Genomic DNA, 24,504 nt, shown 5'->3' with positions numbered 1-24,504 from the left:
GCGGGCGTGATGTCACGAGCTGGGTGTAATGTCACACTGTGGGCGTGATGTCACAAAGCGGGCGTGATGTCACGAGCTGGGTGTAATGTCACACTGTGGGCGTGATGTCACGCAGCAGGCGTGATGTCATAAGCTGGGCGTGACGTCATGCCGTGGGGTCATGCCTCAGAACCTGGGGTTGTTTCCCCAAACCTGGGGTTGTTTCGCAACACTTGGGTTTTATTTCCCCAAACCTGGGGTTTATTTCCCCAAACCTGGGGTTTATTTCCCCAAAGCTGGGGTTTGTTTCCCAAAACCTGGGGTTTTGCCCCAGTCCCGGCCCTTGTGCCCCAAACGCGGCAGTTACGTCCCAAAACCTGGGGCTGTGTCTCAGAAGCTCGGGCTTTGCCCCAGCAGCTGGGACTATGGCTCCAAACCCAGGGTTATGCCCCAAAACTCGGGTTTATGCCCCAAGCCACGGGGTTACGCCCCAAAACCTGGGTTTATGCCCCAAAGCCGAGGGGTATGCCCCCAAAACCCGGCGTTATGCCCCCAAACCAGAAGCCGTGCCCCAACCCCGGCCCTTTTGCCCCAAACCCCGCGGTTCCGCCCCAAACCCGCCGGAGCCCCCCCCTCCCCCCCCGCTACCTGCCGCCTCGGCCAATCAGAAAATCGCTCCGCCGCCCCCCCGGCGCCGCCAATCAGAGCGCTGTCGCTAGGTGGATTAGAGCCCGGGGTCAGGAGGGAAGGGGGCGGGCTCGCGCCCATCGTGCTACGGCCGTTGGCCAGTGGCGGGAGGAGGCGGGCGCTGACTGACGCGGGGGGCGGCGAATCGCGAGGCGCGCGAGCGCCGTCCGGCGGAGGGGCGGGCCGCGGCGGAGAGCGACGGCCGCGTCGGCCAATCGCCTCGGGGGGGCGCGGCGCGGGGGCGGGGCGCGGCGCGGCGGCGGCCAATGGGGGCGTGCGGGGCGGGCGCGGGGGCGGGGCGCGGCGGGTGCGGGCGCGGGGCGGCGGCGGCGGCCGGAGTCGCCATGGGCCCGCGCGGGGCGGCGCTGGGGCTGGCGCTGGCGCTGGCGGCGGCGGCGGCGGCCGCGGGGCTGCGGGCGGGCCCCGGCGGCGGGCAGGCGGCGGCGGCGGGCGGCGAGGCCTGCGGCGGCCTGCGGGGCGTCCCGGCCGCCCTGGGCAACAACACGCACCCGGTGAGCGCGGCGGGCGGGGCGGGCGGACGGGCGGAGGGACGGAGGGACGGGTGTCCCGGCGGCTGGGGGGCGGACGGGCCGGGGACAGTCGGCTTCACCCCCCCCGCCTTGGCAGCGGGCGGACAGGCGGACGGACGGACGGGCAGCGCCTCCCCGCCCGGCCTCTCCGGCGCAGGCCGGTAGTCAGTGGCGCTAGGACGGACGGACGGACGGACGGACGGACAGGCGCCGTACCGGCACAGGGGCACCCCCAGCGCGGGCAGGGACGGACGGACGGACACCCCCGTACACCGGGGCGGGCAGGGGAGCAGACGCGATGGGACAGACGGACTGGGGGCTGGGGGCTGGGGGGTGGCAGCGGCCCCGTCCTGCCCGGTCAGGACAGGCGGGCGGACGGACAGAGCGCCCTGTCCCCGCGGCGCAGGGTCCGGCGGTGCCACCAACCTCGGTCACCCCCGGGTCCCCGCCACCGCCCGCTGCAGGGTGCGCCCGTTCCGCCGGCCGGGCCGGTCGCTAATTGCCGCTAATTGGCACCCGGCTGCGCTGGGACGTGGGGCGCAGGCGGTGCCGCGTGTCCCCGGTGTCCCCAGCGCGCTGCCGAGGCGCCGCGGCCGAACCGCCCCCGCCACGTCCCCCGGCCGCGGGCACGGGCAGGGGTCCCCGCTCAGCCACCCGCCTCCCCCCAGCCGGCGCTGCGTGCCGCCCGGCGCCCCGTTTCCATTTCTTCCCCCTTTCCCCCCCGCTTTTTACCCCCCCGCCTCGCGGGGAGGGGACAGGGTGGCACAGGCTGGCGCGGGCGCGGCTTGGGCAATGGGGACAGCGGCGGTGGTGGCCTCATTTCCTCCCCTTCCTGGGCAGGGCTTCCCTGCGCCGCTGGCACAGCCCGCGCCCCGCGTCCCCAAAGCCACCCGCTCCCCGCGTCCCCAGCCCGACCCACCGCTGGGGCTGGGGACAGCCGAGTGGCACCGAGGCGGCCGCGTGCCCCTGTCCCCAGCCCCGTGACGTGGCCTCGAGGCAGGCGGCCTCGGTCCCCGCGCCGGCTGAGGGACGCTTCTCCCTTCTCCTCCCTCAGTGCGTCTTCGACGACCTCAGCGGCTCCGTGTCCCTGTCCTGGGTGGGCGACAGCACGGGGGTAAGATGGGCCGAGAGCCCCGGGGGCCGCCCGGGGGGCCTGGGGGTGCCGGGCCCCGTGTCCCAGGTTGGGGGCTGCCGGGGGTGCCGGCGCTGAGCCCTGCCCGCTGCTCCCTGCCAGGTCATCCTCGTCCTGACCACGTTCCAGGTGCCCCTGGTGATCATGAGCTTCGGCCAGTCCAAGCTCTACCGCAGGTGAGCCCCCCCAACCCCTCCCCCAGATATTTTGGGGTTGCCGCACATGGTGGCACGGTGACCCCCCTGCCCGAGGGCCCCCGGCGGTGCTCACGGCGCGGCCGCGCTCCCCCTTGCAGCGAGGACTACGGGAAGACCTTCAAGGACATCACCCACCTCATCAACAACACCTTCATCCGCACCGAGTTCGGCATGGCCATCGGACCTGACAATTCGGGGAAGGTGAGCGGAGGGGGCGGCGAGCCGGGCCCCCCGGCAGCCCCGTGCCCTGGCCTCGGAGGCTCTCGGCGGCGTTTCTGGTGAGCGTCCCCGGGCCTGGGGCTGAGCCCCCCTTGTGCCCCCCAGGTCATCCTGACGGGCGACGTGTCCGGCGGCAGCCGCGGCGGCCGCATCTTCCGCTCGTCTGACTTCGCCAAGAACTTCGTGCAGACGGAGCTGCCCTTCCACCCGCTGGTGCAGATCGCCTACCACCCGCAGAGCTCCGACTGCCTGCTGGCCCTCAGCACCGACGTAAGGGCCGGAGCCCGCGCGGGGCTGCTGCCAGGCGCCGGGGCTGGTGGTGAGCTTCGGGCGTCTCTTGCAGAACGGCCTCTGGGTCTCCAGGGACTTCGGGGAGAAGTGGGAGCAGATCCACAAAGCCGTCTGCCTGGCCAAGTGGTGAGCGGCCGCTCGGCACCCCCCGCGCCGGGAAGCGCCGCGGCACCGCCGTGTGCTGCGGCACCCCCCGTGCGCCGCGTCCCGCCCGCGCTCTCATCCCCGTCTCTTCCCAGGGGCGCGGACAACACCATCTTCTTCACCACCTACCTGAACAACTCCTGCAGTGAGTACTGCCTGCTTGGGGCGCTGCGGGGACGCGGGGGCAGCTGCGGGGATGGGTGACGGAGCCCCTGGGGGGCCGCTGGGCTCCAGCAGCGTTAACCCCCCGTCCCTTCTTCTTAAGAAGCTGATCTTGGGTTACTGGAGCTGAAGAAAACCTCCGACTTCGGCAAAACCTTCAAGGTCATCGGCACCAAGATCTACTCCTTCGGGCTGGGCGGCCGCTTCCTTTTCGCCTCCGTCATGACAGAGAAGGTGGCTGTCCCCCCCCCTGCATCCCAGGGCACCAGTGGCCCGTCGCCACCAGCAGCTCCTCCGCGCCCCCTCTGTCCCTGCTGCCACGCGAGGGGAGCAGGGCTGAGGGTGCTTTGGCTCCGCAGGGCACCACGAGGCGCATTCACGTCTCGCTGGACCAGGGTGAGACCTGGAGCATGGCGCAGCTGCCCTCGGTCGGCCACGAGCAGTTCTACTCCATCCTGGCCGCCAACGAGGACCTGGTCTTCATGCACGTGGACGAGCCGGGCGGTGAGCGGGGACGGGGACGGAGCTGGGACGATCTGCGGGTGGCTGGGGACATCCCAGCAGCAGCAACGTGAACTAAAAGCCGGCTCCGCTCCGAAGTGTGGGGCTCTCCAGCTCCGCTGGCCGGCCTGGGCAGGGCTGTGCCTTTGAGGAAGGAATTTCTCATTAAGACGTTGCTAATTAGCAGGCAGCGGGTGCAAGGAACCTTGTTCCTCTTTGCGGTGTGCGGGGAGTGTGGCCACGCTCTGGGGCACGGGAGCTTCTCCTCGCCCTCGGTTCCCCTTCCTGCGCGGAGCCGGGTCGGTGCCCGGGGAGCCCCCGTTACCTCTGCCCCATTCCCTCTCCAGACACGGGCTACGGCACCATCTACACCTCCGACGACCGGGGCGTGGTGTACTCCAAGTCCCTGGAGCGGCACCTCTACACCACCACCGGCGGGGAGACCGACTTCACCAACGTCACCTCGCTGCGGGGCATCTACATCACCAGCGTCCTCTCCGAAGGTGAGGACGCGGCGGTGACGCCCCCCTGGGGTGGGGGCACTGGGGGCCTGGGGGCTGGCGGTGGCTCCGTGGGGCCGCGCTCGGTGTCCCCCCAGCCCTGCCATCTCCCCCTGCCCCCACCAGACAACTCCATCCAGTCCGTGATCACTTTTGACCGCGGCGGGGAGTGGGTGCCGCTGAGGAAGCCGAAAAACACCACCTGCGACTCCACAGCGAGGAACAAGGAGGAGGTGGCTCTGTCCCTTGTCCCCAGCTAGGGGCTGGTGCCCACGCGGTGCCCGGGCTCCGTGTCCCTCCCCTGGGGGGGCTTCGGCCATAAACCCCTGCTGCGAGCGGGGGCTCTGCCCTGGGCAGGGCTGGCGGCCGCGCGTGGTGCCGGGGGGGCTTGGGGGCACGAGGATGCGGGAGGGCAGGGACCGATCCTGCAGCCCCTGCCTGGGGGCTGGGGCTGCACCGTGGGGGTGCTGGGCGTCCCCCAGCAGGCCGGGGGTCCCGCTGCCGCCCGAGGCGAAGGACCCGTCCCGGCGGCTCCTGGACGGGCTCGGTGCTTGCGCTTGCAGTGCAGCCTCCACATCCACGCGTCCTACAGCATCTCCCAGAAGCTGAACGTGCCCATGGTGCCGCTGTCCGAGCCCAACGCCGTCGGCATCATCATCGCCCACGGTACCGCGCGGGGACGGGGACGGGCGGGCGAGGGTCCCCGCGCCCCGCTCACGTTGCCCCGGTTTGGCAGGGAGCGTGGGGGGGGCCATCTCGGTGATGAGCCCCGACGTCTACATCTCGGACGACGGGGGCTACACGTGGGCGCGGATGCTGGAGGGGCCCCACCACTACGCCATCCTCGACTCGGGTGGCCTCATCGTGGCCATCGAGCACACCAGCCAGCCCGTCAACGTCATCGAGTGCGTGCTGCGGGGGCGCCGGGGGCTGGGGGGGTCCCCGTGTGGCAGCGGGGGGTGCCGGGGAGGCGCCTCCAGGGCGGGCGGTGGCCCACGTTTGGGCACCGCCGCGGGTCCCGGCGGCGCGAGGTGGCTGCGGGTCGCCCCGCGGTGGCTCCGGTCCCCAAGCGTCCCCTGCGTGCCAGGTTCTCCACGGACGAGGGGCAGTGCTGGTACAAGTACACCTTCTCCAAGGACCCCATTTTCTTCACCGGGCTGGCGTCCGAGCCCGGCGCCCGCTCCATGAACGTCAGCATCTGGGGCTTTCGGGGGAACTTCTTGTCCCGCAAGTGGGTCTCCTACACCATCGACTTCAGCCAGCTGCTGAGCCGGAGCTGTGAGTGCCGGGGGGGACGGGGACACCCCCGGGCCCTGGGGGGGTGGCGGCGGTGCCACCCGCGGGTGCTGAGCCCTGTGTCCGGCAGGCGAGGACAAGGACTACACCATCTGGCTGGCGCACTCCAGCGATCCCAGCGACCCCAGTGACGGCTGCATACTGGGCTACAAGGAGCAGTACCGGCGCCTGCGCAAGTCCTCGGTGTGCCAGAACGGCCGCGACTACGCCGTGACCACGCAGCCGTCCGTCTGCCCCTGCACCCTGCAGGATTTCCTCTGGTAGCCCCCGGCCCCGCGTCGCGCCCCCTCCCTGCCCCTCCGTGTCCCGGTGCCGCCCGCCCGGTGCCGGGGGTCCCGGGGGGGGGGCGCTGAGCCACGCTCCCCCCCCCGCCCGCAGCGATTTCGGGTATTACCGCCCCGAGAACCAGTCGGTGTGCGTGGAGCAGCCGGAGCTGAAGGGCCACGACCTGGAGTTCTGCCTCTACGGCCGCCGCGAGCTGCTGCGGACCAGCGGGTACGGCCCCGGCCCGTTCCCCCGCCCCGGCCCCGGAGCAGCCGGGGGGCACGGGGGGGGTCCCCGGAGCTCATCCTGCGCCGCCCCCCCCCCAGGTACCGCAAGATCCCCGGGGACAAGTGCGCAGGGGGGGAGAGCCCCAGCCGGGAGGAGACGGACATGAAGAAGAAGTGCACCAGCACCCTGCTGAGCCCCAGCCAGCTGGTAGGTGACACACGGACGTGGCCACCGCCACCCATGGGTGCCACCGGCCTGGTGCCCCCCCCCCTGCTTTGGGGAGGCGCTGCCGCCCCCCCCCTAGCCCCGTCCTTGCCCCTGCAGGCGGCGTCCCCCAGCTCCGTGCCCATCGTCCTGGCCGTGGTGGCCGTGCTGCTCGTCACCGCCGTGGCCGGGGTGCTGCTCGTCAAGAAATATGTCTGCGGGGGCAGGTGAGCCCCCCCCCGGCCCGCGGGGCGCCCCCGGGGACAGGGTCCCCACCTACCGGGGGGTGTGTGTGGGGGGTCCCCTTCGTGCTCCGGGGCGCTTCTTGCTGCTGCTGCCCCCCACCCCGTAGCAGGAGGGGGGTGTCCCTGTCCCTGGGGGGGGGGCCACGCGCTGCCCTCAGCCCCCCCGTGCTGTGATCCCACCCCCCCCCCAGGTTCCTGGTCCATCGCTACTCCGTGCTGCGGCAGCACGCCGAGGCCAGCGGCGCCGAGGGGACGGAGGGCACGGACCCCAGCTCGCCCCCCCGCAAGGGGGGGTACCACGACGACTCGGATGAGGTGAGTGCCCCCTCCCCCCCCCCCCAAGGCCCCCCCCTCCCATGGGGGTGTCCGTGGCTGACGCTGCCCTTCTCCCCCCAGGACCTGCTGGAGTAGCGGCGGGGACGGGGACGGCGCCGAGCTGCCCCCCCCACGGCAGGCAGGGCCCGGGGGGGCTTCGCTGCTGGGGGGCACGCGGGGGGGCTGAGTTAATGCTGCTTTAAGGTTTCTTTCTGGCTGGTGGGGAGTCTTTTTTGTTTTGTTTTGTTTTTTATTTTTGTTTTGCTTTTGTGGTTTTGGTTTCTTGGCGCTTTTTTGTTCTTTTTTTTTCCCCCTTTTTCCTTTTTCCACGAGTTTCTTCAAGGCCCCCCCCCCACCCGGGGGTCCTCCACCTGCGAGCCGTTCCCCAGCGGGGAGCAGGCCCCCCCCCAGGCCCCTCCCAGGCCCCTCCCAGCCCCCCTTACAGCCAGCACCACCTGGGGGTGTGCCCCCCCCCCCGAGCAGCCCCCCCCCCGAGCAGCCCCCCCCCGAGCAGCCCCCCCCAGCCGGGGTCGGGCCCCTCAGGCTGGGCCGTGCAGCAGTGCAGGGGGGACACCGGCAGGGAGGTGGGGGCCAGGGGCTTCCCCCCCCTTCTCCAAAGCAATACCCCCGGGCTGCCCCCGCTGCCGGGGGAGGCACATCCCAGCCTGGCCCCCCCCCAGGCTGCCCTTGGCCGAGGGAAACGCAGCAATAATGAATTCAGGCTTGAAGCTCTTTTAACAAGGGGCCGAGGGGGGGCTCGGTCCTTGCTCCCCCCCCCCCCAGCTTTTACCCCGCCAGGTTTTGGTCCCAGCACTGTCACAGTCTCCTTACACTGGAAATGCCCCCCCGGGGGTCCTGGGGCTCTCCGTGCCCCGCCCCCCCCCCGGCCAGGGTGCAGGGTGGGGTGGGGGGGCGCAGCCACGCCGCTTGCATGTGCTTCAGCAGCGCCACGACGGGGGCAGCGTGTGCCCCCCCCCCCGAGAAGCCATAGCCCCCCGCCCACCCCCAGCCCCTGGCCGTGGGGGGGTTGGTTTGGGGGGGGGGGGGCGAGGCCTGTGTAGAGCCCTGTAAATAAACCTGGATGTGTAATAACTTTGTACTGGCATTTTTCTGTATATTTGCAATATTTGGGTTATTAGAAATAAAGCCAAAACGGACCGTGTGTGACCTGATCTGTGTTGGGGGGGGGCACGGGGGGGGGGGGGGGGGGCACCTCTTGCTGGCGGGGGTGGGGGCTGCTGTCAGCTGATTAAAAAGACCGAAATTTATTGCAGTTTAAGGCAACGCACCACGACCCAGCTCACAGGCACACGACACGTCCATGCACGTAGAAAAATGATTGTGGGGGGGGGGGGGGGGAGATGTAGGGACCCCCCCCGGCCCTCACTGCAAGGATAAAGGGTGGGTGACCTGGGGTCAGGGGGGGGACGACATGGGTGGCCCCTGGGGATGGGGGGGGGTTGACGGGACACAGGGGGTGCCCCAAAGGCTCCCCGTGAGCAGTGGGGGGCTCCCCCTTCTCCCCCCCCCCCCCCAGCTCTCATGGGTCAGGGTCCTTGGGGGGGGGGGGGGGGGGGGGGGGGGGGGGGGCACAGGATGTGGCCAATCCCCCCCCCCCAAATCCAGTTTCTGTGGGGCAGGGAGGGACCGGGGGTGCCTGGCAGTGATTTATCCCTCGGCTGAGGACTTGGGGGGTGGGGGGGGGGGGGGGCTCCGGCCACGTCCCCACCCGTCACCGGGGCCGGAGCGGGGTCCTCGGGGACACAGCGGGGCCGGGAGCCGTCAGGGCTGGGGGGGCGGCGGCGGGGGGCCGGGGGGGTCGGGGCTGGGGGGCGCGGGCTGGGGCTTGATGCCGCGCGCCTTCATGTAGGAGATGAACTGGTCGGGGATCTCGGCCAGCACGTCCTTGGCCAGGCGCGCCATGCTCAGCACCTGGTTCCCCGTGCGGTCGATGTAGTCGCGGAAGGGGACAAACTGGGGGGGGGGGGGGCATCAGGCACGGCCCCATGGCACACCCCCACACCCCCCCCCCAGGTCCTGGAGCACCCCCACAGCCCCGTGCAGCCCTACCTCCCCCAGCACCCCCAGGCCCCCGTGTGTCCCCACGTCCCGGGGCACCGCGCTGTCCCAAAGTGTCCCCGGCACGTCCCCGCGTCCCAGCGTGCACCCCCCCAGCTCCCCGTCCTTCTGCCTTGCCCTCATGCCCCAGCGCATCCCCAAATCCCAGCCCACCCCGCATCCCGCTGTGCCCCCCCCCCAAGCCCAAGTGCCGCCCCCGTGTCCCACTGTGCCCCCCCCCCATCCCCCATCCCCACGCATCCATCATCCCCATCACACCCCACACACCCCCCCCCCAATACTGGGACAGGCCAGTGGCCCCCAGGACAGCAGGGGCCAGTGGGGGACCCGGGGGGGGGGGGGGGTCACGCTGCGCCATGCCGTGCCGGGCTACCTGCACGATGTCGCGCTCGGCCACCTTCCCGCGGGAGGAGATGCGGATGTCGTCCCCGTCCAGCTCCACCATGGCTGCAGGGCACAGGCGGGGGGGGGGGGGGGGGGGGGGGTGAGCGGCACCGGGGCCCCCCCAGCGGCCCCTGGCCCCCCCCCCCCAGCAGCACCGGGGCAATCTCCCGCTGACACCACACACAGGCAGGGCCGGTTCGTCAGCGGGATCTCCTCGGAGAGCTTTAATTCAGCTTTTTGGCATGCTCCCCCCCCCGCCCCACCTCCCCCCCCCCCCCGAGGGAGGCGAACCCAGCCATAACGAGCGCCGCAGCTCATAATCAGCGGCTGCGGGCTGTGGTGCGCCACGCTGAGCCGGAGAAAATTAAACTCGGATTTCCCCGGTGGCCAAAGGCAGCTGCAGCCGCCCCCCCCCGTCCCCCCCCGCCCCCCCCCCCCCCCCCGCAGGCCCTGCAGCACAGCCTTACCATCGAACTCGGCCTGTCCGACCCCCACGATGATGATGGACATCGGGAGCTTGGCAGCCTGCCGGGCACGGAGTTTGTGCGGGGGGGGAAAGGCACCGGATTTATTGCGTGCTGCTGCCCCCCCCCCCCCCCCCCCCCCGTGTCACCAGCAGCACCGCGCGGTCCCCAGGGTGCCGGGTGTTTGCCCGCGGTGACCGTGTGGGTGGCAGCAGGCAGTGGCGCGTGACACCCGCGGGGCCCCCACATCGCTCCCCATCATGTGTGTCCCCCCCCACCCCCCCCCCCCACCGGCACCGAGCGCTGCTGCTGCTCGGCGTGGGAGCGCGGAAGCTCGCGGCGCTTTGTCTGCGCGCCCGCTGGGCCCGGCGCTGCCAACACCTGCGCTCGGTGCCGCCACAGGCGTCCCGCGCCCGGCACCATGCACCCCGCCCCGGTGCCGCGATGTGGGTGCCGTGGTGTGCGGCCTGCCCCGGGGCCGCGATGTGCGTCCCGTGCGGGTGCCGTTCTGTGCCTCCCGCGCGGCTGCTGTGACGTGCAGCCCGTGTGGGTGCCGTTCTGTGCATCCCGCGTGGGTGCTGTTCTGTGCGTCCCCTGCGGGTGCTGTGACGCGCATCCCGCGGGGGCGCCGCGCTGAGCATCCCACCTCGGAGGCACAGAGCGCATCCAGCGCTCGCCCCTGCGCTCTGCATCCTGCCTCGGGGCCCCGTGCACATCCCAGCCCCGGCCCCACCGACCAAAGCACCAGGGACAGGAGCCCCTCATCCTCCCGGGACCCCCAGCCTCCAGCCCCAAACTCAGCACAACCACGGCAGCCGGAGCCCTGCGCACCCCCTGCGCCTGCTGCCGGGCCAGTGCCACATCCCCCAGCCCGGCTGGCGCGGCGCTGGCAGCCGGAGGGCAGGGGCCGAGGGCCCCCAGCAAGCCCCAGCGCGGGCGATGGCACCGAGCTGCCCCCAGCCGCCCCCGCACTGCGGCTCTGCCACGAAATATTAAAAAGCAGCAAGCAAGAAGCACGAAAGCTTCTCGCCCTCCTGCCCTGGCCAGCAGCCGAATTGCTGGGAAGCGTGGACCCAATCCTCCTGCCCGGTGCGTGGGAGGAGGGGGCAGAGGACAGAAAAAGCTCATTTATTAGGTTACTGCACCCTGCACCCCCAGCCCCTTTTTGTGCACCAGCATCCTGGGCCCCCCCGAGCGTCTGCCTGGTTGGAGCACCCCAGCACAGGGCACCCCCTGTGCCCGGCCGATCATTGCACCCCAATACCCTGGGGTGTCCCTCGGTGGGGAGTGCACCCTGGTGCTTCGGGGCACCCCCTGTCCCCAGCAGGTCATTGCACCTTGCAGCAAGCCCGTGCACCCAGCCTCGCGCTGCACCCTAATGTTTTGGGGCACCCCCATGCACCCAGTTGCACCCTGCACCCCAGCGTTTTGGGGCACCCCGGGCACCCAGCCGGGCACCGCACCCCCCCCAGCCCCGCGGCGCAGGACTCACGTTGACGATGGCCTCCTTGGTCTGCGCCATGTCCGAGATGACGCCGTCGGTGATGATGAGGAGCACGAAGTACTGGGAGCCGTCGGGCACCGCCGCGGCCGAGCTGCGGGACGGCTGCTGAGCACGGGGCGGGGGGGGGGGCTGGACACAACCCCCACCACCGGGGGGGACTCGGGGCAGGGACGTCCCCGTCCTTACCGGGCCACGTGGTTGACCACGGGGGCGAAGTTGGTGGGGCCGTAGAGCTGGACGCTGCGCAGGCTCCGGTGATAGGCCTCCAGGATGCCCTCGATGCCGCTGCACGAGGGGTTGGCTGCATCGCCGTTCTGCGGGCACGGCGCCGGGTGACGGGGCCGCTGCCACCGCTGGCCACCCCCCCCCCCCCCGCAGCGCCCCGAGGCTCAGCCTCACCAGCGGGAACTCGTGGGACACGCGCCCGTCCGGCGGGATCTTGGCGCCGAAGCCGAGCGCCGGGAACATCTTGTCACTGTCGTAGTCCTGGATGATCTCGCCCACGGCCTTGAGCGCCATGGTGTAGGCGTTGAGCTGGTAGGGGCTCAGGTAGTGCAGCGAGGTGGACTGCGAGGGGTTGCCTGCACCGGGGGGGGGGGGGGGATCAGCCCGTGGTCCTGTGCCCCCCGACCCAAACGTGTCACCGTAACGAGCCCCCGGGAAGCAGCCGGCGGCTCCGCTCACCGTTGGACGCGGTGAAGTCGATGGCCACCGTGAAGTTGATTTGGGTCCTGGGAGGGGAAAAGCGGCTCTGAGGAGCTGGCGGGAGGCCCAAGGACTGGCCGTGCACCCCCCCCCCGCCCCCCCCCATTCAGAGCACGCTCTCTCAGCATCGAGGTTTCAGGAGGGACCCGCGGGACCCGCTCTGGGCACCCCACCGGGTTCTGGGGACGCCGCTGCCCGCTGAGCCCATTTCACGGGGGGCTGCCGAGGCTCACCCGCCCCTGATGTAGTCCAGGAAGGTGTGGTCGGACTCCACGGCGAAGGACAGCAGCGTCACCTGCCAGGGACAGCGGGCTGAGCAGGACGGCGGCGGCGCCCCGCGCCCGCCCGCCCGGCCCTCACCGTCCCCGAGTTCAGGTACTTCTTCTTCTTCATCTTCTTCCGCGGGTTCACCACCTGCGAGAGGGGAGGCCGGGGGGGGGGGCTGCTGGGCTGGGGGGGCCGGCCCCGCACCAGGGGGGCATCCCAGGGCCGTGACACCCAGGGGTGCAGCACGGGGACTGCAGCACCCATGGGTGCGGCGGGGGCACCCCGGTGCCACAGCACCCACCCCCGCGCCCTGTCCCCCTCCTCACCTCGTAGACGTTGAACTGGCTCTGCCCCCGCGCCAGCTCCCGGTAGCTGGTGGTGAACTCGCCGATGAAGTCGTGGCTACGGGGTGGGGGGGGGAGTCACCGTCACCCGGGGCGCGGGGACGTGGCGGGTGGCCCCAGGGACCCCCCCCCCCCGGCTCACCTGCCGTCACGGTCCCAGTCGTACACCTCCACCTTGATGGCCCTGCAAGGAACGGGGGGGGGGGGGGGGGGGGGTTCGCAGCTGGCACCCGCAGACGCGCCCCGCGCTCACCCTGCCCCGCGCCGGGGGTGGCAGCGGGGACAGCAGGGACAGCCCCAGCGCCCGCTCCCGGCGAGTTTGTTTTGACGCCTCCGTGGGCCTTTTCTCCTTCCTCCTCCTCCTCCTCCTCCTCCTCCTCGGCCGTTTTCGGTGGGATATTTTTATCCGCCGTTGCCACAGCAACGTCCGACACGGGGCCAAGCCGGCGGCGGCAGCGCGACGCCGAGACACCGCTCACCGGGAGCCGGCACCGGGGCTGAGCCGGGGGGGGGGGGGGGGGGGGGGGGCCGGGGCGCAGACCCATTGCTCAGACCGGGAGCCTGAGGCGGGAGGAGGGGGAGCGGGCGCGGGGCGGCCCCGTGGTGCCGAGGCCCCGGGGCTCACCGGTCGTAGTCGCCGTTGCAGAGGGCGCGCACGGGGATGGCGAAGGCCGGCCAGACCGGGTTCAGCGTGTTCCTCACCACCTCCGTCTTGTGGCAGATGGTGAAGCTGCGGGGACGGGGGGGGGGACGGGACAGGGTGGTCACCCCCCCAGGTGGCTGACCCCCCACCCACCACCCAGGGGTGGCTCTTGGAGACCCCCCCCCCCCCCCAGCGCCACCCCCACCCCACTGGGATGCACGGGGGGTCCTGTGCCAGCCTCGGGGCCGTGACCCCCCACCCCTCCCCGGGTGGCAGCAGGGCTGTGTCCTGTCATGTGTGTCCCCCCCCCCCCCAATGGCCGCGTTTCGGGGCTGCTCACGTCCCGTCCTCGTTGCTCCGGTAGAAGACCATGAAGGGGTCGGACTTGCCGAAGAAATCCTTCTTGTCCAGCTTGTTGGCGCAGAACTGCAGCGTGGCCACGTCCTGGGGCGAGGGGGTGTCACCGCCACGGACCCCCCCCCCCGCAGGCCTTGGGGTCCCGACGGGAGCAGCCAGGGTGTGGGGGGGCTCCGGCCCCCATCTTCACCCCATAGAAGCATGGAGGAAGGCCCCAGGCACAGCCGTGGGGCTCTCACCCCCCGCCTCCCCACTCACCCAAGTGGCACAAGAGAGGGGGGTCCCCAAACTGCCCCCCCCCCCCCCACACACACCCCTGTGGCCGCCGCTCACCCTGCAGTTGCCCAGCTCCTCGGCGAGGAGGATGATGGTGCCGCACTTCTTCCCGGGGATGCCCCTGTGGGACCGGCGGTGAGGGGGGGCACACGGTGACACGGGTGTCCCTGCTATGGGGGGGGGGGGGGGGGGGCGCAGTGACCCGTGTGCCTGGGGAGCCAGGGGGGCACCCCAATGCTCACCCGTTGGAGAGGGCCGGAGCTGGCTTCTTGCCGCGGGGGTGCGCGGTGACCGTCCCCATCCTGTGGGGACACGCAGCGGGGTGACGGGGGGGGGGGGGGAACAGCCCCCAGCCAGACCCCATGGGGAAACTGAGGCAGGGCTGGGGGGGGTGGGGACACTCATCCTGTGGGGGAGCAGCCCGGAGCCACGCTATCTGCACCGGGCTCTGCTCTCCATCCCAGACACCGCCAGGGCACAAGATAAGGACCCGGGCGCCATCACCGTCACTGTCACCCACGGGACGCCGGGCACCCAGCCCGATCTGACCCCCCCCCCCCGCCCCCCCCCCACCTCCCAGCCCTGCTCACGTCAGCGGCTTCTCCAGGCGGCTGCCGGCCGAGCCCACGATCTCACCGAGGGTGCAGAAGGCCTGGCCCAGGAAGTCCTGCGGGAGTTTGGGGTCAGCACGGCGTCCCCAACCCCGTCCCCATCCCCATCCCCATCCCCGTCCCATCCCCGTCCCATCCCATCGTCCCTGTCCCCGTACCCCGCAGCCCCACGGGGCTGGTGCCGTACTCACATGCTTGGAGAGGTCGGGGCTTTTGGAGTCCACATCGTACCTGTGGGATGGACGGAGCGTGGCAGCGGGGATGGGGACGGGGATGGGGATGGGGCCTGGACACAGATGGGGATTGAGATGGGAGAGGGATGGGAGTGGGACAGGAGGCACGTGGGGATGGGGGACGGGGACGGGGAGGGGGAATGGGGATGGGGGACGGGGATGGGGAACGGGGTTGGGGAATGGGGACAGGGATGGGGATGGGGAATGGGGATGGGGAATGGGGATGGGACCGGACGGGACCAGCCCCCAGCACCCGCCTGGCTCAGCCGTGGCAGCACAGCCCGGTGCCTGGGGGGCCGTGGGGCCGTGGCACTCACAGGTCGAAGCGCAAGTTCTGCTTCTCCTCGAAGAAGTAGTCGAGCACGAACTTGCGCACGAAGTCGGGGTTCAGCGAGTTGTCGATGACCTCGGTGCGGCCGAACTGGGGGCAGCGCCGCGGGCGTGGGGCCAGGCGGGCCGGGGGGGCCGGGGGGGGGGGCCAGGTGCCCCTTTGTGCGGCAGCGCGGGACTGTGCCGCCCGGCCCGCCCGCTCATTACGGCCCGGAGCCCCTCAATTAACCAGCGGCTAATTACAGGGCACGCGGCGGCGGGGCGGGAGCGGGGGCTGCGGGAGCACCCCCTCCCCGGGGCCGGCAGCGCTGCTTGGCCGCCTGCCCAGAGCCCCAGCATGCTGATTGGCCACCTGCCCGGCACCCCAACATCCTGATTGGCTGCCCGCCCAGCGCCCCAACATCCTGATTGGCTGCCTGCCCAGCGCCCCAACATGCTGAGTGACCAGTTTGGCTGCACCCCGACATGCTGATTGGTTGGCACCCCGATATGCTGATTGGCCAGTTTGACAGCACCCCAACATGCTAATTGGTTGGTTCGGCAGCAACCCAACATGCTGATTGGCTGGCACCCCAACATGCTGATTGGCCAGCTGGGCAGCACCCCAACATGCTGATTGGTTGGTTCAGCAGCACACCCACCCCGACATGCCGATTGGTTGATTTGGCAGCACCCCGACATGCTGATTGGCTGGTTCAGCAGCACCCCGACATGCTGATTGGCCGGTTTGGCTGCACCCCGACATGCCGATTGGTTGATTTGGCAGCACCCCGACATGCTGATTGGCTGGTTCAGCAGCACCCCGACATGCTGATTGGCCGCGCAGCGGCGCAGGGCCGGACGCTCACCTCCCGCCACTGCTTGGTGTCGAGGCCCTGGGTGTAGAGGACGCAGACTGGGGGCAGAGGCGGCAGCGCTCAGCGCGGCCCCGGCCCCCCCCAGCCCCCCGGGACCCCCGGGACCCCCGGCCCCGCTCCCGGCCCCACTCACGCGGGTCGGACTTGGAGAAGGTGTCCTTGTCCAGGAGCTGCCTGCGGGGAGAGGCCGGGCCGGTGGGGAACTGAGGCACGGGCACGGCGCGCTGGGGGTGTCCGCGCGTCGGTGTGCACGGCCGTGCGTCGGTGCACACCCACATGTCGGGGCGCGCACGGCCGTGCGTTGGGGCGCGCGCACAGCCACGTTTTGGGGTGCACACCCATGTGTCGGTGCACGCCCGCATGTCAGGGGGCACACGGCCGCGTGTTGGGGTGCACACCCTCGTGCCAGGGTGCGCACACCCACACGTCAGGGTGCACACAGCCACGTGTCAGGGCGCACAGCCATGTGTCGGGGCGCACCCCCCCCCGTGTCGGGGCGCACCCCTGTGTGTCGGGGCACACCCACGTGCCGGGGTGCGCACGCCCGGGCTGCGGCAGGGAGCAGCGGCTCGGGGAGTTTCTCCAGTCCCCGATGGAGTGGGAGGAAAATAGGTCGGAGCGGCCGCGGGCAGCACGGCCGGGGGGGGGCACCCAGCGCCGCACCAGGAACCCCCCCCAGCACCACGACCCCGCGCCCCCAGCCCTCTTGAAGGGGTGCGGGGGTCCCGGGGGGGTCCCAAAGCTCAGCGGGGCTCAGCCCTCGCTCAGGGCTGGGGTCTGGGGGGGGACCTGAGGCAGGGAGGGGGCGGTGAGGCCCCCCCTGGGCAGTGAGCGTGGTGCCAGTGCGGGGGGGCCCGGGCGTCCCGGGGCACGAGGCGATGGGTAACAGGCGGCGGCGAGCCCCAACAGGCACCGGGCACGGGGGGGGGGCACGGGGGGGGGGCACGGGGGGGGGCCTGTGCGGGGAGCCCCCCCCAGAGGGGGGCAGGATGGAGAGGAGGAGGCTCAGGGGGATGGGGTGGAACGGCCCCCCCCTCCTGCACAGCCCCACAGCCCCCACTCCCTGCCCCTCCAGTTCACCCAGTGCCCTGCACCCCTTTGCCTCCCAGTGCCCCCAGTGCCTCCCAGTGCCCCCCATAACTCCCAATAACCCCCCCCCGTGCCTCCCAATAACACCCCCGTGCCTCCCAGTGCCTCCCGCCGTGCCCTGTGCTTCCCAGCGCCATCTGCTCTCCCAGTGCCCCCCAGTGCTTCCCAGTGCTCCCCAGTGCCCCGTGCTTCCCAGCCATCTCTGCTCTCCCAGTGCCCCCCAGTGCCCCCCAATACCCCCCCATGCCTCCCACTGTGCCCTGCGCTTCCCAGCGCCATCTGCTCTCCCAGTGCCCCCCAGTGCCTCCCAGTACCCCCACAACCACTGGGTTCCTGCAGCACCGTACACCCCGTGCTCCCCCCGGCTCCCCAGCGCCTCCCAGTACTCCCAGTGCCCCCCTCCTGCATCCTCCCCGACTCTCCCAGGGCCCCCCCCCGCCCCCAGGTCCCCCCGGTACCGTTCACCCCCTGATCCCCCCCGCTCCCCAGTGCCTCCCAGTACCTCCCAGCGCCTCCCAGCACCGCGCGGCACCAACCGCCTCCCGCTCCCCCGCTGCCCCCGCTGCCCCGCGCCCGGTGCCGCTCCCCCACCTGCAGGACACCGTGAGCTCCACCTTGGTGGCCGGGACGGTGCCGGTGCCGGTGCCCGGTTCCAGCGCTCCCAGGCCCGCCATGCCCCGGCTCCGCCCCGCCCGGGGCCGCCGCCGCCGCCGCGCTGCTCCCGGGGCTGCCCCGGTGCGGCTCGGGGCTCCCGGTACCGCGCGCTGCCGCAGCGCCGCCGCCCCCGGGGCTGCCCCCGGAGCCTCCTGCGAGACCGCCCCGGTACGGCCCCGGTACGGCCCCGGTACGGCCCCCGCGCCGCCCCCGGCATCGCGCGGGGCTCCCGGTGCCCCCCCGCTGTGCTCCCAGTATGGCCCAGTGCTCCCAGTGCCGCTCTGCTGCGCCCCCGGTATCTCCCAGTGCCACCCCACTGTGCCCCCAGTGCCTCCCAGTGCTCCCAGTGGTGCCCCGCTATGCTCCCAGTTTGGTCGAGTGCTGCCAGTGCCACTCTGCTGCGCCCCCAGTATCTTCCCGTAACGCCCCACTGTGCCCCCAGTGTCTCCCAGTGGTGCCCCACTATGCTCCCAGTATGGCCCAGTGCTCCCAGTGCTGCTCTGCTGCACCCCCAGTATCTCCCAGTGCCACCCCACTGTGCCCCCAGTGTCTCCTAGTGCTCCCAGAACCGCTCTGATATGCCCCCAGTAACTCCCAGTGCCACCCCGCTGTGCTCCCAGTACGGCCCAGTGCTCCCAGTGGTGCCCTGTTGTGCCCCAGCGCAATCATCTCCCAGTGCTCCCAGCGCCACTCTGCTGCATCCCCAGTATGGCCCAGTGCTCCCAGTGCTGCTCTGCTGCACCCCCGGTATCTCCCAGTGCTGCCCCACTACGCACCCGGTGCCTCCCAGTGCTCCCAGTGCTGCTCTGCTGAGCCCCCAGTATCTCCCAGTGCTGCTCCACTGTGCCCCCAGTGTATTCCGCTGCTCGCAGTGGTACTCTGCTGTGCCCCCAGTAGCTCTCAGTGCTCCCAGTCCCACCCTCCCGCATCCCCAGTATGGCCCAGTGCTCCCAGTGGTATCCTGCCGTGCCCCCAGTATCTCCCAGTGCTCCCAGGGATCGGTCCTGCTGTGTCCCCAGTACAGCCCAGTGCTCCCAGTGCCACACTGCCATGCACCCAGTATCTCCCAGTGCTGCCTCATTGTGTCCCCACTATCTCCCAGTCCCACCCTCCTGCATCCCCAGTATGGCCCAGTGCTCCCAGTGCTGCCCTGCTGCACCCGCTTTGTGGCCCAGTGCTCCCAGCGCCCCCCAGCCCCACCACCTGCAGGCCCAATGTCCCCCGGTGTCCCTGTGTCCCCAGTGTCCCCCCATGCCCTGCTGCCTCCCAGTGCCTCCCAGCGTGCCCAGTTCCCCTGTGCCCCAGTGCCCTGCGGTGCTCAGGGTGTCCCCCCAGTCCCCATGGTGGGGCTGTACTGGGCGCACTGGTCAGCTGTACTGGGCCCATGGGTGACATCTCTGTGTCCCCACGCGTGATATCGCCGTGTCCTTATGGGTGACATCTCCGTGTCCATGTTTGACATCTCCGTGTCCCCACGGGTGGCATCTCTGTGCCCGTGGGTGACGCCTCCACGCCCCACGGGTGACACTGGTGCGTCCCCATGGGTGACACCTCCACGCACATGGGTGGCACCTGTGTCCGTGGGGGATAGCTCCACGTCTGCAGAGGTGACAACTCCACATCCCACGGGTGACACCTCTGTGCCCTCAGGTGGCGCCTCCACGTCCCCATGTGATATCTGTGTCCCCTTACGGGTGACACCTCTGCACCCACAGGTGGCACCTCCATGCCCCGTGGGTGACCCCCCCATCAGTGTCCCCCACGGGTGACACCTCCGTGTCCTGTGGGTGACCCCCCCAATCAGTGTCCCCCATGGGCGTCCTGTAGGTGACCCCCCCCATCCCATATCAGTGTCCCCCGGGTGCCAGCTCCACGTCCTGTAGGCGACCCCCCCCCAGATGACATCAGAGTCCCCCATGGGTGACACCTCTGTGTCCTGTGGGTGACACCCCCCCCCCCAGATGACATCAGAGTCCCCCACGGGTGACACCTCCACACCCCATGGGTGACCCCCCCAGCTGGTGTCCCCCATGGTTGCCCTGTAGGCGACCCCCCCCATCAGTGTCCCCCTGGGCGCCAGCTCCGTGTCCTGTAGGTGACCCCCCCCCCAGATGACATCAGAGTCCCCCATGGGTGACACCTCTGTGTCCTGTGGGTGACACCCCCCCCCCAGATGACATCAGAGTCCCCCACGGGTGACACCTCCACACCCCATGGGTGACCCCCCCCAGTTGGTGTCCCCCATGGTTGCCCTGTAGGCGACCCCCCCCATCAGTGTCCCCCTGGGCGCCAGCTCCGTGTCCTGTAGGTGACCCCCGCCCAGATGACATCAGAGTCCCCCACGGGTGACACCTCCACACCCCATGGGTGACCCCCCCCAGTTGGTGTCCCCCATGGTTGCCCTGTAGGCGACCCCCCCCATCAGTGTCCCCCTGGGCGCCAGCTCCGTGTCCTGTAGGTGACCCCCCCCCCAGATGACATCAGAGTCCCCCACGGGTGACACCTCCACACCCCAGGGGTGACCCCCCCAAATCAGTGTCCCCCACGGGCGTCCCCCCAGGTGCCAGCCCCGTGTCCTGTAGGTGACCCCCACCCCTACACCGGTGTCCCCCCGGGTGCCAGCCCCGTGTCCCGTAGGGGACCCCCCCAGATCAGTGTCCCCCCGGTGCCAGCCCCGTGCCCCCAGTGACACCCCCGCCGCACGCCGGGGCCGCTCCACGCCTTTATTGCCCGCGTCAGCCCGCGGGCACGGCGCGCAGCACCTTGACGTCGTCCAGGGGCCGGTCCTGGGCGCTCGTCTCCACCATGCCCACGCGGTTGAGGACGCCGATGCCCTGGCAGACGCGGCCGAAGATGGTGTGCTTCCCGTCCAGCCACTGCGCGGGCGCCAGCGTCAGGAAGAACTGGCTGCCGTTGGTGTCCGGCCCCGCGTTGGCCATGGCCAGGATGCCGGCGCCTGCGGGACAGGCCCGGAAAAGCCCCCGTTTGGGTCTTTTTTTTTTTTTTTTTTGGCGAAGGGCGGGGGGGGGGAGGGGGGGGAGGTTCTCACCGGTGAATTTCAGCTCGGGGTGCAGCTCGTCCTCAAACTGCTTGCCGTAGATGGAGGCCCCGCCGCGGCCTGCGGGCACGGTGGTCAGAGCCCCCCCGCCCCGGGGCACGGGGGTCCCGGTGTCCCCATCGTGGGGCTGGGGGGGGGCAGTGTCCCCTCATGGGGCTGGGGGTTCCCGGTGTCCCCATCATGGGGCTGGGGGGGGGGCAATGTTCCCTCATGGGGCTGGGGGGCGGCAGTGTCCCCATCATGGGGCTGGGGGGGGCCCGGTGTCCCCATCGTGGGGCTGGGGGGGGCCCAATGTTCCCTCATGGGGCTGGGGGGGGGCAGTGTCCCCTCATGGGGCTGGGGGGGGGCCCGGTGTCCCCATCGTGGGGCTGGGAGGGGCCCAATGTTCCCTCATGGGGACTGGGGGGGCAGTGACCCTGTCACAGGGCTGGGGAGGGGGGGGGAGTGTCCCCTTCATGGGGCTGGGGGGGCGTAGTGTCCCCGCACGGAGATGGGGGGGTCCCGGTGTCCCCATCACAGGGCTGGGGGGGGCCCAGTGTCCCCATCGTGGGGCTGGGGGGGGCCCAATGTTCCCTCATGGGGCTGGGGAGGGGCAGTGTCCCCTCACGGGGCTGAGGGTTCCCGGTGTCCCCATCATGGGGCTGGGGGGGGCCCAGTGTCCTCATCATGGGGCTTGGAGTCCCTCATGTCCCCATCACGGGCTTGGGGGGGCCCCAGTGTTCCCACCATGAGCCTGGGGGGGGTCTCTGGCGTCCCACTGGGGGGCTGGAGGGGGTCCCGGTGTCCCCATCCCGCGGCTGGGGGTCCCCCTAACAGGGCTGGGGGGCCCTGGCGTCCCCAGCACGGCCTCGGGGGCTCCCGGTGTCCCCACCCCGCGGCTGGGGGGGGGGGTCCCGGCGGCGCTCACCGGTGCCGGTGGGGTCGCCGCCCTGCACCATGAAGTCCCTGATGACGCGGTGGAAGCGGGTGCCGTTGTAGTACCCGCGGCGGCACAGCTCGGCGAAGTTCTTGCAGGTGCGCGGCGCGTGGCGCCAGTACAGCTCCAGCACCAGGGTCCCCATCCTGCGCCGGGACGGACCCCTCACCGCCACCGGCACCGCCACCGGCACCGCCACCGCCACCGGCACCGGGGGGACAACGCGGCCGGCACGGGGGGCACCGGGGAGGGCCCGGTGCCGGGGGGGAGCGGGGCGACGACGGAACCGGGGGTGGGTGGAGGCGGAGGTGCCGGTAGCGGGGGGGGCACCGGGGAGGGCCCGGTGCCGGGGGGGGCGGGGAGGGCACGCAAAGGGACCGTGGGACCGCGGGGAGGGACCCGGGGGGGGGGCCGGTACCGGGGAGGGGGGCAGGGGGAGGCTCCGGAACCGGGGGGGGGTTGCGAGCGGGGGGTGCCGGTACTGGGTAGGGCGCAGAGGGGTCCCGGTACCGGGGGGGGTCCCGGGGGGATCCCGGTGCTGGGGGGGTCCCGGGGGCTCCCGGTACCGGGGGGGGAACGCGGGGGGGTCCCGGTACCGGGGGGGGGTCCCGGGGGGACGGGTCCCGGTGCCGGCGGTGCCCGCTCCAGGCGGCCCCGCCCCTTACGTGGTCTCCATGGTGACGGTGGGCGGCTGCCAGGAGTCGGGCGGCACGGCCGCCATGCTGCCGCCGCGGGGCCGCCGCCGCCGGAAGCGACCCCCTCGCGCCGCCGCGCGCGCGCTTCCGGGGACCCGCCCCCTCCCCCCCCCGCCGGCGGCCAATGGGGAGCGAGCGCGGCGCGGGGGCGGGGCCGAGCCGCGAGGTGGGCGTGGCCAGGCCTCGCGGCGCGGAGGCGGGGCCAATCGGCGCGGCGCGGGCGGGCCGCCGCTATTGTGACGTCACGGGAGGGAGAATTCGAAGGCGCGGGCCCCGCCCCTCGCCCCGCCCCCTCGCGCAGGCCCCGCCCCTCGCCGGCGCCGAGCGGGACCCGGGGGCGGCGGTGAGCGGGGAGGGGGTGAGGCGGGGGGGGGCCGGGACCCCCCGGGGCGGCGGCGGCGGCGGGGGGGGGGGCCGGGACCCCTGGGGTGGGGGGGCGGGGCTGGGCCGGGAGCCCCCGGGCCTTGGGGCTGCGGGGCTGGGACCCCCCTTATCGGGGCTGGGACCCCCGGGGTTTGTGGGGGGGCTGCGGGACCGGGACCCCCCCGGGGCTCGGATCCCGGCCCCCCCGGGCCCCCCCGGGCCCCGTCCCCGCGCCGCCCGGTGCCGTCCCCGCGGCACAAAGCCCGATTGTGCCCGGCGCCGGCCGAGCCGTCCCCGGCGGGAGCCGTGCCCGGGCCGGGGGGGGCACGGGGGGGACCGGCGGGACCGGGGGGAGGGGGGGGCTGGGGGTCACCGCCGTTCCCCCAGGTCGCCCATGGGCCGCGGCCCGGTGCCGCCCACCGACCGGAGGCGATGACGGAGGAGCGAGGTAGGGCAGCTGTCCCCGGGGGGGGGGGGAGGGGGGCCGGCCCCCCAGGGCTCCCCCCGACGGCTCCCCCCATGTCCCCCCCGTGTCCCCCCCGTGTCCCCCCCCCAGACGTCCGGTTCATCACCGAGGAGAGGTTCGACTTCGGCGCCCTGTCCCCCTCCGACAGGTGAGGTGGGGATGCGGGGGACACGCGTGACACCCCCCCCATGGCCGGGACACGGGGGGACACGGGGGACAGGGGGACACGGGGGGACACGGGGGGACATGGGGACGCGGCTCCCCGCGCAGGGCACACGCCACCCCACGGCCGTGGCCCCGGGGCTGTGTGGGACACGTGGGGACACGGGGACGGGGACGTGCCACACGGCGCCTGGGGGGCGCGCCGTCCTATGGCCGGGCTGCTGGGGGGCACCGGGGACGTGCCACCCCCCGGCCAGCGGCACCGGGGACGTGCCACCCCGCCGGGGGACGGTGTCACCGCCGGCCGCCACGGGGCTCCCGGGCGGGGCTGAGGCTGGCCTTCACCCCGCAGCCGGGAGGAGGAGGAGGAGGAAGAGGAGGATGAGGAGCCCCCGGGGGGGGGCGCGGGCGGGCGCTGGAGCCCCCTGAGCGGGGCCCGGCTGGAGGAGATGGTGCGCGAGGCCACGCGGCTGGCGGCCCAGCTGCAGCAGTGCCACCTGCCCCCCCTGGCCCCCGGCCCGCAGGGGGGGGGGGGCAGCCCCCGCAGCCCCCGCCGCGAGACCTTTGTGGTGAAGGACAGCCCCGTGCGGGCGCTGCTGCCCACCGTGCCCCCCGCCCGCCAGGTAGGTGGCGGCGCTGCGGGGGGGGGGGACACGTGCGGGGTCATGGGGGGCATGGGGTGCGGGCTGCGCCCCCCCCCCTCCCCCCCCGTCCCGCTCCCCACCGTCTCTTTGCTTCCAGGACACCCCCGGCTGTCACCCCCCACCGGCACCCAAGGGACCCCCACCTGGGGGCAGGGGGACCCTTGGCCGGGGCGGCCCCCCCCGGCTGTGCCCCCCGCGTGGGGCAGGGGCTGCGGCACGGGGCAAGTCCGAGCCCCTCCGGAAAGGGACGGCAGGTAACGGGGTAACGGGCCTGGGGGGGGACAGGGACAACTTGGGCACGGGCAGCTCCTTGGCACAGGGACACGGCCTTGGGGCGTCGTCCCCTGGGGACCCCCGCACTGTGGGGACCCCCACACCGTGGGGACCCCTGCGCCGTGGGTTATCATCCCATGGGGACACCCCCGCCATGGGGACACCCCTCCCTTAGGGTCACCCATCCTATGGGGACAGGGAGCAGGGACCCCCAGCCCCCCCTGGACACCAGCACA

The 24,504-nt window shown here is 72.3% G+C and overlaps 3 protein-coding genes across 5 annotated transcripts; 1 reads left to right on the top strand and 2 right to left on the bottom strand.

The window, feature by feature from the left end:
- The first annotated feature begins 1,099 nt into the window (after nucleotides 1-1,099).
- Nucleotides 1,100-7,102, top strand: SORT1 (sortilin 1). Of its 3 annotated transcripts, none has more exons than XM_035569148.2 (20): nucleotides 1,100-1,178; nucleotides 2,251-2,310; nucleotides 2,431-2,504; nucleotides 2,624-2,726; nucleotides 2,850-3,014; nucleotides 3,088-3,161; nucleotides 3,275-3,324; nucleotides 3,445-3,575; nucleotides 3,701-3,845; nucleotides 4,190-4,345; nucleotides 4,469-4,575; nucleotides 4,906-5,008; nucleotides 5,079-5,247; nucleotides 5,430-5,620; nucleotides 5,709-5,898; nucleotides 6,017-6,133; nucleotides 6,229-6,337; nucleotides 6,455-6,561; nucleotides 6,771-6,894; nucleotides 6,976-7,102. In XM_035569148.2, the coding sequence occupies exons 3-20, from the start codon at nucleotides 2,473-2,475 to the stop codon at nucleotides 6,988-6,990; spliced, it is 2,088 nt and encodes a 695-aa protein (XP_035425041.1). In that variant the 5' UTR covers nucleotides 1,100-1,178; nucleotides 2,251-2,310; nucleotides 2,431-2,472; the 3' UTR covers nucleotides 6,991-7,102. The 3 variants fall into 3 exon arrangements, with proteins under 3 accessions (XP_035425041.1, XP_035425040.1, XP_035425042.1); XM_035569147.2 differs by having other exon boundaries at nucleotides 1,124-1,178; nucleotides 3,448-3,575; XM_035569149.1 differs by having other exon boundaries at nucleotides 1,124-1,178; nucleotides 6,229-6,561.
- Nucleotides 7,103-8,676: 1,574 nt separating this feature from the next.
- On the bottom strand, nucleotides 8,677-17,711 carry CPNE5 (copine 5). Its single transcript, XM_050715342.1, has 21 exons — nucleotides 17,629-17,711; nucleotides 16,082-16,122; nucleotides 15,940-15,986; nucleotides 15,079-15,182; nucleotides 14,720-14,759; nucleotides 14,508-14,584; nucleotides 14,160-14,219; nucleotides 13,975-14,038; nucleotides 13,625-13,728; nucleotides 13,267-13,371; nucleotides 12,784-12,825; nucleotides 12,624-12,699; nucleotides 12,391-12,444; nucleotides 12,264-12,325; nucleotides 12,010-12,056; nucleotides 11,725-11,906; nucleotides 11,512-11,639; nucleotides 11,314-11,416; nucleotides 9,825-9,882; nucleotides 9,347-9,420; nucleotides 8,677-8,868 (listed from the first exon to the last, which is right to left on the bottom strand). The coding sequence occupies exons 1-21, from the start codon at nucleotides 17,709-17,711 to the stop codon at nucleotides 8,677-8,679; spliced, it is 1,743 nt and encodes a 580-aa protein (XP_050571299.1).
- Nucleotides 17,712-20,400: 2,689 nt separating this feature from the next.
- On the bottom strand, nucleotides 20,401-22,463 carry PPIL1 (peptidylprolyl isomerase like 1). Its single transcript, XM_035569146.2, has 4 exons — nucleotides 22,331-22,463; nucleotides 21,657-21,811; nucleotides 20,741-20,809; nucleotides 20,401-20,647 (listed from the first exon to the last, which is right to left on the bottom strand). Exons 1-4 carry the CDS (start codon nucleotides 22,384-22,386, stop codon nucleotides 20,427-20,429), a joined length of 501 nt encoding a protein of 166 aa, XP_035425039.1. The 5' UTR covers nucleotides 22,387-22,463; the 3' UTR covers nucleotides 20,401-20,426.
- Between the last annotated feature and the right edge of the window lie 2,041 nt (nucleotides 22,464-24,504).

This window comes from Cygnus atratus, chromosome 24, assembly GCF_013377495.2.
Source record: "Cygnus atratus isolate AKBS03 ecotype Queensland, Australia chromosome 24, CAtr_DNAZoo_HiC_assembly, whole genome shotgun sequence".
Lineage (NCBI taxonomy): Eukaryota > Metazoa > Chordata > Aves > Anseriformes > Anatidae > Cygnus > Cygnus atratus.
Note: the sequence above shows the minus strand (reverse complement) of the source record. Positions and strands in the feature narration are given on the sequence as shown.